The sequence below is a fragment of the Protopterus annectens genome, chromosome 9.part0, assembly GCF_019279795.1.
Source record: "Protopterus annectens isolate FY-2018-M chromosome 9.part0, PAN1.0, whole genome shotgun sequence".
Classification (NCBI taxonomy): domain Eukaryota; kingdom Metazoa; phylum Chordata; order Ceratodontiformes; family Protopteridae; genus Protopterus; species Protopterus annectens.
In genome coordinates, this window is record NC_056743.1 from 1,606,717,499 (window position 1) to 1,606,738,691 (window position 21,193).

Below are 21,193 nucleotides of genomic sequence, written 5' to 3' on the forward strand. Positions count from 1 at the left end.
CACATACATACAGATATATACATATAAATAAATAAATAAATAAATATATATATATATATATATATATATATATATATATATATATATATCTATACACACACACATATTATATATATATATATATATATATATATATATATACACACATATATATATATATATATACACATATGTATACATACATACATATATATATATATATATATATATACATAGATATTATTACATACATAGATTTTATTAGCACGCTGAGAACTACTAAGAAATACTGCTAATGTTATAGCTTCACTCTCATAACACATACAAGTACAATGTCTGGGTGGACTGACCCTCCTATTGTGGCTCAAAATGTATATCCTTGTTTAGTTTGGGTCTGTATTACGTCGTCACAGGAGTTCGAACGTTGTAATATCAAACCTTGAAGTGCGAAGCCCAATAATTATGAAAGTACATTCCCAGGGAAAAAACTTTTCTGTTATAATTTTCTGTTATAAGAAAAAAAAAAAAAAAAAACACTTACACTAAACTTAAACTAAAGTGGGGGCTTCGCCCCCCCACACCCCCTACTTAAATATACCTACTCCGAGATCGCACCACAGTGGAGGAAATAGCAAAGCCCTGAAAACGGCCCACCAAATTTTTTTTTTCCCCTTGGAAAAAAATCGGTGTGCCCGTGGCTTCACTATTTTTGTATTTCAGACTTTTGGGTTCGATATTACAACATTTGAACTCCTGTGAGTTCGACTTTGTAATATTAACCCATTTAGTTTTGCAGTACTTAGACTATGGGTGGGGTGGTAGCTGCAGACTGCAGAGTTGCTTGACTGTGCTCCTGCTCTTGATGCTCAAAATGTATATCCTTGTTTAGTTTTGCAGTACTTATTCCTTCTTCAACTGTATGGGTGGGGTGGTAGCCACAGACTGCAGAGTTGCTTCTGTGTACTCAGCAAGCAGAATTCAATTGCTGAAGAGCACTTGTGTCCTGGTGGGAGACTAGTAATTTAAAGATGTGCTCCCAGTGCAAGGTGTAGGGCATAAAGGTGGCATACAGACGCACTTACTAAAGAACTTCTTTGCCGCCAGTCTGAATGCCATCATTGAACGTTGTATTTTTCTGAAAAGTAGAAATAAGGTATTAGAGGACAAGGAATATACTAATTGTGATAGCAGTGGTTCAGTATACCTAGCAGCTTGTCAAAAATATGAAGGATTTTATATAGGAAAAACTGAACATAAACTTAGAAGAAGAATATATGAACATGTATGTGAAGTACAAAATAGAAAATGCACAAATGCCCTATATAAACACAAACAAGAATGTATTGATGCACATTTTTTTATTTTTTTGTACTGGAAAAGGTTGACCGGAAAATCAGAGGGGGGGCTATGGGAAGAGACCATAGAGTATAGGGAATTGTGGAGGCAATTAACCCTAGAGGCAAGCAGAAAACCAGGTTTAAATGACCACATCTCTATTAGTTCATTATTGAAATTAAGAGCAGCAAAATTGTGTTAGGATGAAAATTTTCGTCTATTGGCAGCTGTTATGTTTACTCAGTGGTTTCTTGGCAGGCTGGAGAAGATATTTAATGAATTCATTTGTTCACAAAAGTAAAAGATTTGTATGTAATTTTTAATTCCACCACAGGACGGAACCAAAGCCACCTTAAAATGCACTTTAAAAAGTTTTTATACATCATAATTTTTAAATGGTTTTAAACATTCTCACACATTTTAATATGGTTTTAAAATGCTTTGTATTTAAATGGTCATAGATGGTTAAATATGCATTTTATATTTGATGATTATTGAAATTTTTAGTAGTACTACATATAATAAATTGGCTGTAGGATGATAATCTGAACCTGGATTGTTAAGGAAGGGAGATCTGTGTACTTTTAACTGAAACTCATTTACTAAGTATTCAAATTAGGTGCAGTATGATTTTTTTATTGGTTGTTTTTAAATTGGAAGCTTATAAATAAAATGTAGTAGCAGTTTGACCCACATCAGATGAAGTGTGCAAATGGAAATGTATGGTGTACAGCGTTTGTGTGTAATAAGTGTCTGCATCGTTTGTTCCTTGGGCTTTATTGTTTCAATATCTGCTTTGGGCTGTTCAAATTTCTTGGTGTGTATTTGCCCAGTTGGTTTTTACTTGTTTATTTGTGTCTGCAAGGATCCAACCCTCCTAGAAGTTTCCGTGCAGACATCTCACAGAAAAAGAAAAGGAAAACCAAACATATTTCACCTGCAGTTAAGGATCCCCAACAAGAATGGCAGGATTTTATGAAGGAATTGTTTAATGCTTTAATTGCTTTAAAGCCTCCTGATAAGATCTCAGTGCTTGCCCCTCCTTGGTCCTCTACTCCTCTTAAGAGACTTAGGGAGCAGGATTCCTCTGAGGATCTGTAATCTGAGTAAGAGTCCTTAGCCTGTTCCTCTCAGATCCCTTCCCCCTTGCATTATGGGTCTGAGGAATAGGATTCTAGCAGTCCAGATTCCCCTTTAGAAGAACTTTCTTTTGGGGACACTATTTCCTGTATGATGAAATTCTTTATGTGGGATTGTTTTCAAGTTTCTGATATCCAGAAGAGGTATTGAGCTCATCCAGATGGTGTGTCATGGATACCTTTTCAGCGGCTTCTGTAGCCCTGATTCTCAGCCCCCAGCTCCTAAGAAGCCTGACAAATTTTGCAAGGTGCCTGATGATTGTAAATTTTTAAATGTCCTTCTGCTGATTATTCGGTTGTATCTGTCTCCTGTAATAAATCTTCCATGCCTTTGCCTTCTACTAAGTTGCTTCCTTCAGATAAGGACAGTGGGGTTATGTAGAGGTTAGGTGAAAAGGTCTATACTGCTGCCACGCTGGCTTTTAGGGCTGTTTACCAGACTCGTATGACTGGGTATATTTTAGCCTTCCTTTCCAAGGTTTCTCAGGTTGTTTCTGATCTTCCTAATTCTGAGGAGAAGGCTTTGGATCTTTCCTCGTTGGGCTGTACTTCTCAAATGGCTCACCACTCTATCAAGTGTGATTATGATGCAGCTGATGCTTCTTCTATGGCTGTTGCATTTGCTTCTGTTATGAGGTGTTACTCTTGGCTTAGTCTTCAGGCTTTGCCTGATGACATTAAAGCCAAATTGTTGAGATGTTCCTCTGGGTAGTAAAAATCTGTTTGGGTCTGCTGCTGCTAAACATTTTAAATTCCTCCTGGATAAGGGCAAATCCTTGCAGGATCTGAAACTTATTTTTGTTTCTCCTATCCCTAAGTTTCAGATAAATTACCTTTCCAAATCTGCTTTTGTTCGCAAATGGTCTCTCTCGCTCCACCCAAGGGTAAAAAGGGTGCTAGAAGTGTACCTCCTGCTAAATATACTCAGACCCCTTATTTCTCAGAAACCTACTTTTCAGGACAAGTCTGGTTCTATTTGACAATTTGCTTTCCTTTTCCCTTAGCCAGATTCCCTTGTCTGTTTGTCTTTCCTTGTCCCTTTCAAATTGGTTAAGGAACATGAGACCATTGGGTTCTGTCCATCTACTAGAGGTATTTTATGGCCTGGAAATCTCTTCCTCCATTTCTGGGCATCCCTCAGCCTCCTCAAGAACAGTATCCTCTTTTTCCAGAGGTCCTTCCCCCGGGAAGGGAAGGTTTTTTTATTCCAGAATTTTCCTAGTTCCAAGGAAGGGAGGGTACCTGGAGACCAATTTTGGACCTTTCTCAGCTCTGTACCTTAATTTTCCTAGTTCCAAGGAAGGGAGGGTACCTGGAGACCAATTCTGGACCTTTCTTAGCTCTGTACCTTTCTGAAGGCCCCCATCTTTTGTATGTTGTCCCTTCCAGCTTTATTCCCCTCTTCTTCCTAAGGCATTTCAGGATTCTTTCAAGGATGCCTACTTTCACATACACATCCACTTTTCAGAAAGTTTATGCATTTCTCTGTTTTTTCTTTGCATTATTAGTTCTCTGCCTTGCTCTTTGACCTCTCTACTGCCCCAAGGATATTTATAAAATCCCACCCTCCTGTCACTGCCTTTTGCAGGATGATGGGGGTTCAGAGCTTTCCTTATTTGGACTATCTGCTCATTCAGGTCTCTTCCCCATGGTTCTGTTTCAGGACATCCAGTTTACTGTTTCCCTGCTGCAGAATCTGGGCTTCACCAAAATCTTTCAAAATCCATTTTGACTCCTTCTCAGGATCATGTTTTTCTTGGTTGCAGGAACCAGACCATTTCCATGCGGGCATCCCTGCTTGTCCCCAAGGTCTTATTTCTGATTGCATTTTTGCAGTCTTCTCTTCCTCTGTCTTCAGTCACGGCCTGGAACTTTCTCAGGGTTCTCTGGTTTATGGCCTACACCAGTTGTATGCTGACTCTGCTCAGGCTCTATATGAGGAAAGCTTCAGTGGTACCTCAAGTTTGTCTGGCTTCAACATTGTCACCCCCTGGCTTTCCTAGTTCCCTTCCTTCCCTGTCTCAGGCTTGAGCTTCACTGGCGGTTTCATCAGCTTTCTTTCAACCCAGGGCTTCAAGAGCTCTTTTTGGATGTGTCCGACAGGGGGTGGGAAGCTTCCTTTGGCCTTATCTAAGGTCAGACCACATCAACATTAAGGAGCTGAGGGCTTTAATTCTAGCTCTTCAGGCCTTTCATTCCCTCCTTCATCCCAGGCCCCTCAGTTTTCAGAGACAATACCATAGTGATGTGGTATGTCAACAAACAAGGAGGTACAAAGCTCTACTTTCTTTGCAGGCTCTTAAGGTCTGGGATCTAGCTGTCAAATACCAAATAACTCTTCAAGCTGTCTACATTCCCTCAGAACATAGTACAGTGGCGAACTCTCTGAGAAGGTTCAGCACACACTCACAAATGGATGCTTCATAAAGATGCGTTTCTGGACATTGCCCATCGGTGGGGTATTCCTCAGGTAGATCTTTTTTCCTCCCCTCTAAACAGACAACTTCCTGTATTCTGTTCCAGAGTCCCATGTGCTCTTGCATGGAAAGTGGGTGCCCTGTTTTTTCCTTGGAAGGGGATGTTTCTGCTTGCCTTCCCTCCCCTGCCTCTCCTTCTGAGGGTTTTGCACAAGATCAGACAGGACTCTCCCAAAATCTTGCTAGTGACTCCCTTTTGGCCTAAACAGCACTGGTCACCCCCCCCCCCTTATTTTTTCACTTGGCCAGCAGCAATCACTGCAAGTTACCTCACTGGGTGGACCTTCTCACACAGGGCAACGGGGTCCATTATCCATCCTCACTTGTCCACGTTTCAACTGATGGGTGATGGGGTTTTGATCCATTTTAGGCACCTCTTTTCTGAGGATGTCCTCTGGGTCCTGCAGGAGGCCAGGAAACCCACTACCAGAAAATCGTATTTGCCCATGTGGAAGAAATTTTCTGTCTGGTGCCTCTGTCATAACCAGGATCCCTTTTCACTGCAGGTCCCTATGGTTCTCTCTTACTTGTATAATTTTCTGCATCCTGGGTTGGCATATTCTTCAGTTAAAGCACACCTATCAGCAATTTTTGCTCATCTGCCTTTAATTCATCCCTTGACCTCTAGATTTGAGGCCAGACAGGTTCTTAAGGTTGTCCTTTATATTAGACCTCCCACGAAGCCTTTTCTGCCTTCCTGGGACCTCAGTTTTGTTCTTGAAAATTTGACTCCAGCTCCTTTTGAGCCTGCTGTTTCAGCTTCCTCACAATATTGTACTTGGAAGACTGTTCTTTTAGCCCTTATCTCAGCTAAGAGATTATGCGAGCTTCGGCTCTTGCGGCTGTTCCTCCCTTTTTAAATTTTTTACGGGGACAGGGTGTCTCTTCATACAAATCCTTCAAAGTGAGTGAGTCATCTCTTAATCAGTCTATTAACTTGCCTTCTTTTTTTCCTTCTCCACAGTTTGCCAGTTAGAAGGTTCTTCATACTTTGGACTTGGACTTGCACAGACAGCTCAAATATTGTTTGGATAAGAAAAATGTTATTCACAAGTCTGAGCAGCTTTGTTGTTTGCTTTCATCCCAAGTCTTCAGGTTTGGCCTTTTCTGAACAAACCATCTCTTCCTAGATTTCTAGGGCTATTTCTTTTTGTTATTCTTTCATCTTCTGTAAAGTCTTATTCTACCAGAGCTGTTGCTTCTGCTGCCTTTTTCAAAGGACTGGATAACAATCCATCCATGAGGCTGCTACTTGGACTTCTGTACATAACTTTACTAAGCATTACAAGTTGGATGATGTTCTTGGTGTTTCACTGTTGCAGTCATTACATTTGGGTTATCTGCTTGCAGTAGCCCTCAGTCGGCCTGATTAACAAAGTCTTGGGTCCTGCGTCAGTTGTTGTCCCTTCTTCCATGACGTCAGGTGTATAAAACATGCAGCCGACACCATTACATCCATCTTTCTTGCTGTCCAGTGCCTGAAGCATAAGCAGTTCGCAAGTGGTGGTCGGCCGACTCCTGAAATTTTTGTTTTCGAGTTTCAGAACAGAATTCTTCAACTAAAGCTAAGTACCCCGTTGGGGAAACGTTTTCTTGCTCCTTACCGATGTCAGTAAAAGTTAGTAATTGCATTACTTGTGGAAGGCAAATACCTCACAAAGATTTTCATTCGTATTGTATTCCTTGCCTAGGCCCTGACCGTGACGTATCTTGCTGTCGGTTTTGTGCTTTATTTAATCAGCGCACTATCCATCGTTGGTATATTTTCGCTTCTAAATATTTCGGTTCTCGGTTTAATTATCCAGAAATGTTGGTTAGCCAGCCGACTACCGGGATTCCGAAAAAAACGCAAAGATAGACAGAGACAGGCCGCTGAGGTCCAAAGCTACCGATGATGCTTCTCCTAAGCTAGTCACCAGTTCGCTGGTACTCAGTGAGGCGCTTTCACAGCCCCTGATACCCGCTACTTCTGACTCGCAGGCCTCTACTGAGACCCATTCAGAGTCCAGTATGCCACAAGATGCTTCAACTGTGGAACCTGCGGATGTCTCTACCTTGGATGGGTCTGGAGCCGCTGTGCAGGCACTGACTTCTGAGGGTGTATTCAGGCCTATGAACTTGCATATTAAACAGACGCCTACTTCTTCATTTAGGCCAAAATCTCAAACCATGCCTAAGAAACCGATGCCCACGCCGCATGCTCAGGCCTCTATGCCTAAAAAAGAAATAAGAATGGCTGAAGATCTAATAACTCTAATCAGGGGAAGCCAACCTTCCCCTTCTAAGAGACCTAGGACTGAAGTTGTTTATGAATCTTCTGAACTGGATTCTGATTTTTCTGATTCTTCTGATGATCTGGATTTGCCCTTATCTACTTATGAGGATTCTGATGCAGAGGACTGCATTCCCTCTGCTTCCCCTCCAGAGGATTTTTCTTTTGGTGAGACCTTACATACTCTAAGGGTGCATTTCCACTGGGAAAGCCAGGATTTTTCTAATTCAAAAAAGAGGCTTAGGGATTTCTTACTCCTGCCTCAGCATAGGCCTTTAGCTAATACCTCCTGTATTAGACATTGTTGATGATGCCTTTTCAGAATCTAGTTTGGCCCCTGATTCTTTGCCTCCTGCTCCCAGAAAACCTGACCGATATTACAGGGTTCCTGATTCTCACAAGTTCCTTTTTAAAAAATCCTATTGCGGATTCAGAGACTATTTCACAGGGACCCAAGGGTATTAAGGCTTCTATTGCTAAAAATCCTACCCCCTCTGATAGAGACTCCAGGGCACTGGATAGATTGGGTAAGAAAGTTTACACTTCTGCAACCTTGGCCATTAGGGCTTTAAACTACCAGTTTCATATGTTAAAGTATCAACAACATGTTATTGGATTGCTTAAACAGAAAATAATGTAAATTCCTGACTGTGCTGAAAATAAAGAATTACAGGATTTAATGCATTCTGCTGAACAGGTTGGAAAACATACTTTGCAATGCGGATTTGATAAATTAGAGGCTTCTTGCAGGGCTGCTGTTACTGGGTCTGTGCTCAGAAGGCATGCTTGGCTTAAGGAGCAAGGTTTGCTTGATCATATTAAAGCTAAATTGTTGGATGCTCCTTTAAATCAGGACTGCCTGTCTGGCAACAAGGCTTTGGAAGTTCTTAAAAAGATGGAAGATGAAGCTAAATCTATGCAAACGGTTAAAGATTTCTTACAAATTCAGCCTCCTAGATTTAGTAGGCACTGGCCCTCTAAAAATTGGTCCTTTCCAGCCCCTTCCAGGTCCTCTCAAGCCAAACCCAGACACAGCAGAGACCCCAGGTTTCAGTCCCAAGGGACACAAGACTAGGCAGTGGGGGGGTTTCCACACCCAAACCTGGGAGTAGTAAGACTCCCCCCTATGGAAAACTGTCTCAATGACTTGCTTTTAAAACTTCCAAGCACTTCCCAACTGAATGCTCCTTTAGGCAGAAAGATTGGTCTGCAGGCCAGAAAGCGAGAAGTCATTACCCAGGACAAATGGGTTTTAAATAGTGTCCCAAGGATACAGATTTCATTTCCACACATTACCAGCACCAAACGGGTGGCCAGATCTACCTCCAAATCAGTGGGCAGAGGCCCAAAATCAAGTACTCTCTCTCTTAAACATGGGGGCTATTCAGTTGGTACCAGAAGAGGAAAAGGGACAAGGTTTCTATCCGAGACTTTTCCTGGTACCCAGAAAAGGCAGTACATGGCGTCCTATCTTGGACCTTTCTATTCTAAACACCTTTCTGGTGTTTCCAAAATTTAAAATGCTGACTCTTCACCAGCTGCTTCCTATGCTAGGCAAGGATGCATGATTGGCAACACTAGACTTAAAAGAAGCATACCTGCACATCCCTGTCAGGGAGTCTTGCAGAAGATACCTATGCTTCAAAGCAGGCTACATGCACTATCAGTTCCCTGCACTTCCCTTTGGCTTATCTAATGCACCGAGGGTTTTCACAAAGTGCCTAGCTCCAGTCATTGCATTTTGCAGGCAAAGAAATATTCAGATATACCCATACCTGGACGATTGTCTAATTCAGGCAGAAAGCAAGGACATTCTTTTGAATCATCTGGCCTTTGTTCATAGGGTACTGACTTGTCTGGGGTTCACCATAAACGAAAAGAAATCCCACCTGGTACCCTGCCAACAAATTATATTCCTGGGAGAAAGCTTGAATACAACTTCCCAGATGGCTTTCTTCACGCTTACTTCAAACAAGTGGCCACAAAAACCCAGCTGTCTGCAAGGCAAATACTGCAATCCTTGGGGATGTTCATCGTGCATACAGCTGCAGTCATTACAGATGGGTTATCCTGCCGTCAGGCGGGTCCTCGGTCGGCTGAATTCCAAAGTCTAGGTCCAGCGTCGGTTGTCGTCGCTTCTTCCTTGACGTCCGTGCGGCAGGGGTATAAGAGGCAGCCGACGCCATTTTCTTCAGCCTTTCTTGCCACGCGGTGCCCGAAGCAGAAGCAGTTCGCAAGTGCTGGTCGGCCAGCTCCTGAGATTTACGAAAGAATTTCAGCCGAAGTCTTCTTTAAAGCTAAGTACCCCGTTGGGGAAACTTTTCTTGCCTCAGACCGATGTCAGACAAAGTTAATAATTGCATTTCTTGTGGGAAGCAAATACCGCATAAGGATTTCCACTCTTTCCGTATACCTTCCTTAGGGCCAGACCACGACGTCTCGGCCTGCCGTTTTTGTGCTAGGTTCAACAAGCGCACTAATAAGCGACGGGCGGAGTTCACCCTTCATTATTTTGGCAAAAAATTTAATTATATCATGTCGTCAGATACACCGACACCAGTTTTAAGCAAAAGACGCAAAGACAAGGACCGGCATCCGAGGTCTGCACCGAGTACTGAGACCACGCTTAGGCCGACTACCGGTTCTCAGCGAGGCGCCTACACAGCCCCTGACTACCGATGAAATAATTTTACCTGTGACTTCAGTACCCGAGGTCGCAGGCTCCTCTGTCTCCTTTCCCACTGCAGACACCGACATCACTCTTGGCGGGGAAACTGAAAATTTAGTGAGGCCTGCCATTTCTGAAGGCGTCTTCAGGCCTTCCACCTTCTCTATTAAATCCTTCACTAAATCTAAAGCTGCCATGAAAACTAAAAAACAGGGTCCTCAGACCTCCTCTCAAGGCCCCATGCCTAAAAAGCAGATGCTTCAAATGGCTGAGGATTTGATGACTCTCATCAGGGGGTTCTCATCTGACAAAAGACCCAGATTGGAGGAAGACTACCCTTCCTCAGACCAGGCTTCTTTTACCTCAGACCATTCTGAGGACCAGGATTATGCCTATTCCCCTTTTGAAGACTCTGATGCTGAGAAGTCTATTCCCTCTGTCCCCCCCCCCCCCCGAGGACTACTCTTTTGGGGAAACCCTGCATACATTGAGGGAACACTTCCACTGGGAAGGCCAAGATTACTCAGATTCCAAGAAAAGGCTCAGGGAATTTCTACTGCTCCCCCAGCATAGGCCCCTGGCTATCCCTCCTGTTTTAGATATTTTGGAAGATGTGTACGCAGAAGCCAGTCTTAATCCAGATTCTTTACCTCCAGCCCCTGTTAAACCAGACAGGTATTACTGGGTTCCTGATTCTCACCAGTTCCTTTATAAAAGCCATACTGCTGACCCAGAAACAATTTCACAGGGTCCCAAGGGAATAAAGGCCTCTACTGCTAAAAACCCTTTACCTTCAGAGAGAGATTCCAGAGCATTAGAAAGGTGGGGGAAAAAGGTGTATACATCTGCCACTTTAACTATGATGGCATTAAACTGTCAATTTCATATGTTAAAGTACCAACAGTTTTTGTTATCTCAGCTGAAAAGCAAAATGTGACACAAACAGAACAACCAGATTTGAAAGAGTTGCAGGATTTGTTGCATGGAGCAGAGCAAGTGGGTAACCATACCTTGCAGTGTGGTTTTGATGCTTTAGAGGCCTCATGTAGAGCTGCTGTCACGGGGTCTGTTATACGTAGACATGCTTGGCTCAAAGAGCAAACCTTACCAGATCATGTCAAAGCAAAGTTATTAGATGCACCACTTCAAAAAGATGTATTGTTTGGTGTTAAAGCTGAGGAGGTACTAAAGAAAATGGAGGAAAAAGCGAAATCTATGCAAACAGTGAAAGATTTCTTGCAGGTACAACCTCCACGCTTCAGCAGAAACTGGCCTTCAAAAAATTGGTCCTTTCCAGCCACGGACAGACCTCAAAGGGGCAGATACAGACGCCCAAGGGGTAGGGGACAACCTCAAGGATCTTACAGAGCTAGACAGTGGCAAGCACCAACCCCAAGAGGTGGAGAAGATAGATCACAGTCATTTAGAAAACAGGCACAATGACTTCCCCCTATGCCTGCCAAACAAAGCTTTAATGGTGGCACCTTTGGGCAGAAAACTGGCATTATTTTCAAAAAACTGGCACATTGTTACAAAAGACAAATGGATTCTGGACATTATAGACAGAGGCTACAGGTTCCACTTTCACACCCTTCCAAAAATGAGAGGCTTGCCAAACCTGCCACAAAATCAAAGGGCAGAGGCACAAAGACAAATTTCCGCTCTCATGGATATGAAAGCGATTCAAGAGGTACCTGCAAAAGAACAAGGTCAAGGTTTTTATTCCAGACTATTCCTGGTACCAAAGAAAGACAAAGATTGGAGACCCGTCTTAGACCTATCCATCCTAAACACATATCTACAGGTGCCAAAATTCAAGATGCTCACATTACAGCAGCTTCTTCCCATGCTGGGCAAGGAGTCTTGGCTGGTAACATTGGACCTCAAGGAGGCATACCTGCATGTCCCTATCAGACAAGATCGCAGAAGATACCTCAGATTTCTTGCAGGTTCAACCCATTACCAATTCTCTGCATTGCCCTTTGGCTTATCTACTGCGCCCAGAGTGTTTACGAAGTGCCTGGCATCAGTAATTGCCTTCTGCAGACAACAAGGAATACAAATCTACTCGTATCTGGACGACTGCCAGATCCAAGCGGACAGCAAGGACATTCTGTTGCAGCATCTGGCGTTTGTAATAAAACTGTTAAACTACCTGGGATACACAGTGAACAAAAAGAAATCAAAACTAATACCTTCTCAACAGATAATTTTCCTGGGTGCCAGCTTAGATACAACCACCCAGATGGCCTACCTCACGCCAGACAAACAAGGGCAACTGTCTCAATATTTCAACAAAATGGCAACTTTCACCAGACTAACTGCAAAGAAAGTCCTGCAGGCTCTGGGATTCATGGCATCTTGCATCCTACTAATACCATGTGCAAAGCTGCATATGAGGAAACTACAATGGTACCTAAAAAACTTATGGTCTCAACACAGCCACAGCTTGGAAACAATTATTCCACTCATTCCATGCCTTCAAAAGGAATTTTTGTGGTGGGCTCAAGCATGCCAAAGAAACACAGGTTTCCCTTTCTGTGTACCTCAAGCAACTCAAATCATCAAAACGGACGCCTCAGACTACGCCTGGGGAGCACACATGGCAGATCAGTGCATTCAGGGAAAATGGTCCCAAAAAGAGAAGCACCTACACATCAACCAAAAGGAGATGATAGCCGTGCAAAATGCTCTTATGACCTTCAAAGACCTACTGCATCCAGGCCAGCTATTGATAAGGACAGACAACACCACAGTCATGTGGTACATAAACAAACAGGGGAGAACTCATTCATACCCCCTGTGCAGGCAAGCCATGACCCTATGGAACACAGCACTGGAATTGCAAATTCAACTACAGGCACAATTCCTGCCAGGGAAGGAAAACACACTGGCATACAACTTAAGTAGAAATATGACAGACCCACACGAATGGAAGTTGCATCCTCAAGTCTTCTCAAAGATAACTCAGGCATGGGGACAGCCAGACATAGATCTATTTGCTACCCACAGAAATTACCAGTTGGAAAAATTTTGTTCAAGGACCTATCATCCACAGGCCTGGAAAGTGGACGCATTCTTTCAATTGGACAGCATTGACAGTCTATGCCTTCCTGCCTCTTCCTCTACTGACCAAAGTTCTACTAAAAGCCAGAGCAGAGAGGCCACAAATGATTCTCATTGCTCCAGACTGGCCATGTCAACACTGGTATCCTCTCCTAAAGAGCCTGGCACAATCCCCACCATGGATTCTACCTCTAGTCCCTCTTCTGTTGTCCCAGCACAACTACAAAACCCTTCACAGCCAGCTCAAAACCCTAAATTTAGCTGCATGGAGAATACCTTAATTTCCCAACAGACTCTCCTCTCCAAGGAGGTGCAGGATGTCATCTTGGAGGCCAGAAGACCCTCTACTAGAAAAGCTTACTCCGCCAAATGGAAACGATTTTGTTCCTGGAATCAAGAAAAGGGCCAGGATCCTTGGGTAATAAATATACCTCAAATTTTACATTACCTAGCTGAGATGTTACAGTGGCCTTTCCTTCTCCTCCATCAAGATCCACGCTTCAGCCATTTCTGCACAATACAATACAGATTCTCCTTTATTCTCACATCCTCTATTAAGGCAATTCCTCAGTGGGGCAAAAAATATAAAACCCCCACGGAAACCACCAGTCCCAGCTTGGGACCTCAACTTCGTCTTGGAAAAGCTGACCCTACCTCCCTTTGAGCCGGCTTCTTCAACAGAGCTACAATACTTGTCATGGAAAACAGCCTTCCTTCTGGCTATTACCTCAGCATGCAGGGTTTCGGAACTACAGGCCCTCATGGCTGTGCAATCATTCATCATCTTCCATCAGGACAGAGTTTCCTTACGAACCAACCCTACCCTCATGCCAAAGGTAGTATCCTGTGTAGCTTTGAATCAGACCATTCATTTACCTACCTTTTATCCAAATCCACAGAACAAAGGGGAGAGACTACTACATTCCTTGGACATTCACAGACAACTTCGCTATTACTTGGACAGAACAAAGCCATTCAGAAAATCTGAGCAGCTCTTTGTATCCTATGCTACAGGTGCTCAAGGAAAGGCTATTTCCAAACAGACAATTTCAAAATGGATAGCCCACTGCATATGCTTTTGTTATTCATTTTATGGAAAATCTGTGTCTGTATACTTCAGATCCCACTCCACCAGGGCTACAGCTACCTCTGCAGCTTTCCTCAGGGGGGTCTCTACCAAGGACATTTTGGAAGCAGCTACTTGGAGTTCAGTGCACACTTTCTCCAAGCACTACCACCTTCCACCTTCCACTATACTCAAAATCTAGAGCGGGTTTTGCCACAGCAGTCCTGCAGGGCATCCTCGCCTCTCCTAGTTCCACTTAGTGCCTACCACCCTTACTTAGCTTTGGAATTCTACCCATCTGTAATGACTGCAGCTGTATGCACGATGAACATAGTACAGTTTTGTACCTACCATAAATGTAGATGTTCGAGTGCTCATACAGCTGCAGTCCAGGTTTCCCTCCCTCCATCCCCTCTTAGGACAGGCCTTATGACACCTTTATCATACAACCTATTTGGGGTATTCCTTTATGGTGTATTTGCTTGCAACTACTGTTTTTGATTTATCTACATTGCATGTTTGCATAATATTATGTTTTGCCTTCCTTCTGGGGGCACCTGACATCTGGGGCAAGAAAAACTGGAGAAAATGGCATCGGCTGCCTCTTTTATACCCCTGCCGCACTGACGTCAGGGAAGAAGCGACGACAACCGACGCCGGACCTAGACTTTGGAATTCGGCCGACCGAGGACCCGCCTGACGGCAGGATAAACCCATCTATAATGACTGCAGCTGTATGAGCACTCGAACATCTGCATTTATGGTAGGTACAAAACTGTACTTTCATGGCCTCCTGTATTCTCCTAATTCCATGTGCAAGGATGCTTATGAGGAAACTACAGTGGTATCTCAAAAGCCTATGGTGTCAACTTTCACAGGATCTAGAAGCAAGGATTCCTATCATACCTTGCCTACACCTAGAGTTCCTTTGGTGGGCAGAGGCCTGCCACCAAAACAGGGGACTACCATTCACATTACCCCCTGCTGTGCCCAAATCTTAACAACAGATGCATCAGACAATGCATGGGGGGCTCACCTGGCAGGGAAGTGCATTCAGGGCAAATGGAACCCAAGTCAAATGCAACTGCACATAAATCAAAAGGAAATGTTAGCTGTTCAGAATGCTCTGACAGCCTTCCAGGACAACTAATGGTAAAGACGGACAACACCACTGTCATGTGGTATACATTCTTACCCCCTCTGCAGACTAGCCATGGCATTGTGGAACACAGCCTTGAGCTACCAAGTGAGTCTACAAGCTCAATTCCTGCCAGGAAAACTAAATACACTGGCAGAAGGACTAAGCAGAAACCTCATAGACCCACACGAGTGGAAAATGGAACCAAGGATTTTCAACATGTTGACAAGCAAATGGGGGAGCCAAGATATAGACCCGTTTGCCTCCCCCCAGAACCATCAACTGGACAAATTTTGCACAAGGATTCCCTATAAGCTAGCTTGGAAAGTGGATGCTCTATCCTTCAGCTGGAAAAAAACTATCAGTTTATGCCTCTCCTCCTCTGCCTCTGCTCTCAAAGGTACTACTAAAGATCAAACAGGACAAGCCAAGGATGATTTTAATTGCACCAGACTGGCCTCGCCAACACTGGTACCCACTCTTGTGCAGTGTGTCATGCTTGGCTCCATGGCACGTGCCTCAGACTCCTTCCCTGTTGTCTCAGCAGGAGAACCAGATTCTGCACCCTCAGCTGCAAACCCTGAACCTAGCACCCTGGCTAATTACCCAATCTCTCCTTCACCATCCTTCAGTAAATCAGTGATGGATATCGTTTTAGAGGAAAGGAGGCCTAGTACTAGAAAATCTTATGCTGCAAAATGGAAAATATTCTGTGCCTGGAACCAGTCTCAAGGAATGAACACAGCAGTGCCCAGTTTACCTCAGATTCTACAATACTTGACTGAGATGCTTCATAAGGTCTTGTCTTTTTCCTCCATCAAAATTCCTGCCTCAGCCATTTCAGCTCATTATAGCACAGAGCCTCCCCTCTTCTCTCACCCACTGCTCAAGCAGTTCCTCAGAGGGGTCAGAAATTTAAGGCCACCCAGGAGAGCTCCAGCCTGGGATCTTAACTTTGTATTGGAGAAACTCACTCTTCCTCATTTCAAGCCAGCTGCTACTGCAGATTTAGAATTTCTTTCCTGGAAAACAGCTTTCCTTTTAGCAATCACTTCTGCAAGAAGGGTATCTGAATTACAGGCCCTTATGGCAGTGGAACCTTTCATCATCTTTCATGAGGACAGGGTGTCCCTCAGAACCAATCCCTCCTTCATGTCCAAGGTTGATATCCAGTGTGGCTCTTAATCAGCCCATTCATTTGCCTACCTTTTTTCCTAACCCACAGAACAAAGGGGAACGGATAAGTGCACAGACAGCTTAGATTCTACTTGGACAGGACTAAACCTCAAAGGAAATCTGAACAACTGCTGGTGTCATTTGCTGCAGGGACAGAGGGGAAAACTATTTCAAAACTAACCATTTCAAAATGGATAGGCCACTGCACTCATTTCTGCTATAAGCACCATGGAAAACCTATCCCACAGGGCATCAGACCCCATTCAACCAGGGCTGCATCTACCTCTATAGCCTTTCTCAGGAGCGTCCCTACTAGGGACATCCTAGAAGCAGCTACCTGGAGTTCTGTACATACTTTAATCAAGCATTATCATTTGCCAATTTTATCTAAATCAAGAGCTGGTTTTGCCACTGCAGTCTTGCAAGGCCGTTTAGCTGGTCCTAATTCTATTTAAATTACTCCTCCCAACCTTATCTTTGGGAATCTACCCAAATGTAATGACTGCAACAATGAAACATGAAGAACCTAGTACAGTTGTGTACACTTACCATAAATGTAGATGTTTGAGAGTATTCACTTTTGCAGTCCTGGTACCCTCCCTCCAGCCCCCTTTCTTCTTTTGGCTATACCTCTACTCTCACTTACTATGCTCCAAAAGCTTTTTGGTGTATTTGCTTTTTTGTTGGAGGTATATCCTTGTATTTATAGATTTAATTGCTTCCCATTAGGGGGGCACCTGACATCTGGGGCAAGAAAAACTGATGTAATGGCATTGGCTGCATGTTTTATACCCCTGACGACTTGACATCATGGAAGAAGGGACAGCAGATGACGCAGGACCCAAGAGTTTGTTAATCAGACCGACTGAGGGCTACTGCAAGCAGATAACCCAAATGTAATGACTGCAACCGTGAATACACTCGAACATCTACATTTATGGTAAGTGTACACAACTGTACTTTATTTCCAGAGCAAGAGCTGGCTTTGCCAGATCTATCCTGCATGAGTTTATAGAGGACTCTTCAGTGCCTTCCTCCTTCCATTTTTCCTCTTAAGCTTTTGTACTCTTGTCTTCCATATCACTGTTGCAGCCTTCCTTATGTAAGGACATAGTGCAGGTGTGCAAAATCTTACCATAACAGATGTCCTTCTCTTCACTGTTGCTGTGTTTATGCCTCCTTCATACCCTCTGCTCTGTCACATCCTTCTTGCCCCTTTGACCAGAGATTCTTTTCTTGTTCCTCCTCCTAGATGCACAAGTTCATCCTGGTCCATAGGGACAGTCTATTCTTCCTAGGGCTTTTCAGTTCTGAAGTGTGTGCATCTATACATCACCTTTATGCCCTACACCTTGCATGGGGAACATATGTGTGACATACAATACCTGCAAACACTAAAGGCTTTGGTATACTGGCCAGATGTTGGGCTATCCTAGGCAGGAGATCCCTTATTTAAGGAATACTGCAACAGTGAAGAGGAAGACCATCTGTTGTTATGGTAAGGGTTTAAACAACTGTACTTTCATGAAAGTAGTAGTATACATAACAGCCCCTTGCAAGCTAATTCCTCCTTGGTGGGACCTCAGCTATGTTCTGGGAAGGTTGACTTTACCATGTTTTGAACCAGCAGCTCAAGTTGATCTGAAGCTTGTAACATGGAAAACTGTTTTACTTATTGCTCTGACATCTGCAGGGCAGGTTTCTGAGCTGCAAGGTCTCGTGGTGGGACAACCCTTCCCTGATTTTCCTCAGGGATAGGGTTGTATTGCACACCAAGTCCTCTTTCATGACAAAAATGGTTTTATAATTCACTCTCAAGCACTTTATTGATCTCCCTGTGTTCTTTTGCAGAACCTGTGAATAAGGGAGAGATGATACTTCATATCATGGATGTGCATCAGCATCTCAGGTACTACCTTAATGGAGAAAAACGTTTTAGGAATGCCAAAAGGCTTTTTATTTCCTACACAGTGGCAAGGAATGGTCAACCTGTCTCTAAGCAAACCTTTGCACATTGGTTGTCCTGTGGTATTTGTTTTTAACACCTACCATGGCAAGGTGAAACCAGGCAGGGTAAAGGCTCATTCCACCAGGACCTTTTTCTCTTCAGTGGCGTATTGGAAAGGAGTAGTTATCCTAGAGGCAGCAACTTAGTCCTCTGTCCATACCTTTATGAAGCACTACAAGCTGACTGCCTTTTCTAAATCCAGAGCAGGCTTCACTAGGACCATTCTCCAGGGGCACCTGGACCCTTGTACTTCTTCCTCCTCCCATGTTGGGTAAGCTTTGGGAATCTTCCTGTATAGTTATCTGCAAAAGTAAGTGCTCACAGAATGCATTGCCTTACTGGCACTACCCTCCCTCCATTCATGTTATCTGGATGTATATATATATTTAGGTGTTGCTCAGCTGCTTTTATTGTGTGTGGGTAGTTTTTGGTTCAGAACAGTAGGTGCTAGTAAAGTTTGAATTTTTTTCATCTTTTCCTGCTGAACCCTTGAAAACCAGAAGGGTCTTGTCTGTTGATTTGAAAGACCTTTCCTGTACTGCCAGGTGAGTGGTCCATCACACCCACAGACAGGCAGTGTGGGGAGCTGTGAGCTTTGATAAGACTGTCAGAGGGAGGGTAGCAGGGTACTACTACTACCCATATGCCAGAAAGGCGGTGTCTTCTATGAACATCTACTGTTACTGGTAATTAGGAATTGTGCGACTATAATAATGTCCCTGAAATGAACCACCTTGGGTCCTAGAGATTAGGGGCAACATTCCTAGCACACTCGCGGTAAGACCTTTTGCTAATTGTGTGTTTGAGGTACAAAGGATTTTTGACCTGCTAATTCTGGTGACACTTTGATCCACAACTTCCGCAGTTACCTGTCTTTATCCCATTCATTGCCAGCCTATTATCCAGCCCTTAGGTTGCAGACAAGATGTTGTAATTATCGTTGTCATGTAACTTGCTTCTAGTTCATTATCATGCATGTTAACTTTTTATTTTTCCTTGTAGCCCTCTGCATTTGAAGAGAAGGCAATTCAGAAGGTGGATGACTTACTAGAAAGCTACATGGGAATCAGAGACACTGATCTTGGTAAGTTTTTTTTTTCATTGATGCTCATTTATTTATCAAAAGCTGAACTATGCTTGTTAAATATTTGTGAATCTATAGAATATTTCACCCATTCTCATTGATTTATCTGTATTTTATATTTAACAGTTACTTCACCTATTTAACTATTTAGGCCCAGCTCCTACTTGAACATTTAATCTGTTCTTTGAATATGTAAGCACTTCAGTTTCCCAGTGTCCCATCAAGAAGATTGGTAGGAGTTGAAAGCCAATGGTCGAGAGTCTGTTATCTTTGTGGGGCTGGCTCTGCTTTCTTTGTCTTACTCTGCTGTCCATCTGGTGGCAAGCAGGGTAGTACAAAGTTTGCAATGTCAGGCTACTAATGCTTCTTTGTAACCATATCCTGGCTAGTGTCCAAGCTGTTAGCCAGTGTACAACCAGTACTTGTATGTGTGTGGGCTGCCCACATCCAGCCCCAACCACCAATGGTCACTGTTGTTCTGAGACTCTGACAATATCCCCCTACCCAGTCTTCAAGGAGGAATGAGTTAGTACCTACATCTCACTCTCATTCCTCCCTCTTGGCTCCCATAACACCCCAGCCTGCTAGCAAAACCGAGATCACTAAGATTGCAGTCATGACTTCTTTCTGTACCGCAGAACCTGCACTGTTCCTTAAACTGTTTTACTTGCTTGTTTTCCATGGAGTTTACAGTAGGCAGTGGTAGCTAGTGTCTCATAGTTTCAGTTTTCTCTAAGGTTGCATTTGCTTTGTGTTACATTGGCATGATCTAGCTTGTTGGTGACCTGCCAAACCATGCGGTATGTAATTATTTTATGAAACACTAGTGACACAGGTTGAAATTGCATGTGACTAAATGTAAACACACATTCTAATTACACCAGAGTGAGAGGCCCTTGTTTTGAAATAAGTGACAGGAATTTCTTAAAATTTAGGTTGGTGCAGTGAGATGAATTTTTATACGGTTACTTCCTACTGCGAAATGTAATATTCCTGTTTATTTTTGTAATTAAATGATTTTAGGGAATGCATTGAAAAGTGATACTATGTAGAAATCATGTTACTGCAGGAAGTAGTGTTGTCCAGGTGATGTTTATTATTTAGTTTCCCCAGGTCATAAGACATTGCTTAATAAGCTACGACATAATGCAAGAAACTGCACTTTCACATTTACTCAAACAAAAGAGTGGCCTTGGAACTGCATTTTAAGTGTGTTGATGTGAAAACATGGTCAAAAACCTTGTGTTTGTGACTTCCAAGATGGCTGCGCGTTCAGTAACAGCTTAATTCTACTTCTCCCGGTGTGCAGAGAAAGCCAGTGGACCTGGATTTCTTAGTAAATTTCACTAACTGGCTAGTAAGTGCACTACATGGATGCCAAGAAAAAAGAAATACATAGGACCTGAAGGAAAATCGGTTACAAAAGGCGACAAAAAAAACACTGACTGGGAGAAGTACTGTGTCTGTTCAGCAAAAAGCAGTGCAAGCTCCAGACATGACTTCCAGTAACTTTGAGGAAAGTATAAAGCAACTGCACACAGACCTGACTAAAATAAATGAAAACCAACAAAAAAACAAAACCAGTCTTGAAAAAGACTGAACGATGAAAAACAACAATGATTCCAAGTGGAAAATTTATTATAGAAACAAGTCTTAGCGCCTTGGCCACCACAGCCTTCAATGAGCACACAATACATGGTAAATATACATTCCCTTATATACAGAGTGTAAATGACTTAATTAATAATAAATCAATTAAATAATTAAGTATTAAAGAAACTGCAA

The 21,193-nt window shown here is 43.1% G+C and overlaps 1 protein-coding gene across 1 annotated transcript in view; it reads left to right on the forward strand.

The window, feature by feature from the left end:
* Positions 1-21,193, forward strand: part of GIPC1 (GIPC PDZ domain containing family member 1) — a 374,161-nt gene that overhangs the window by 307,595 nt on the left and 45,373 nt on the right. Inside the window, exon 5 of the mRNA XM_044084547.1 lies at positions 19,327-19,408. Coding sequence (XP_043940482.1) covers positions 19,327-19,408 — 82 coding nt within the window. The remainder of the gene's footprint in view (positions 1-19,326; positions 19,409-21,193) is intronic.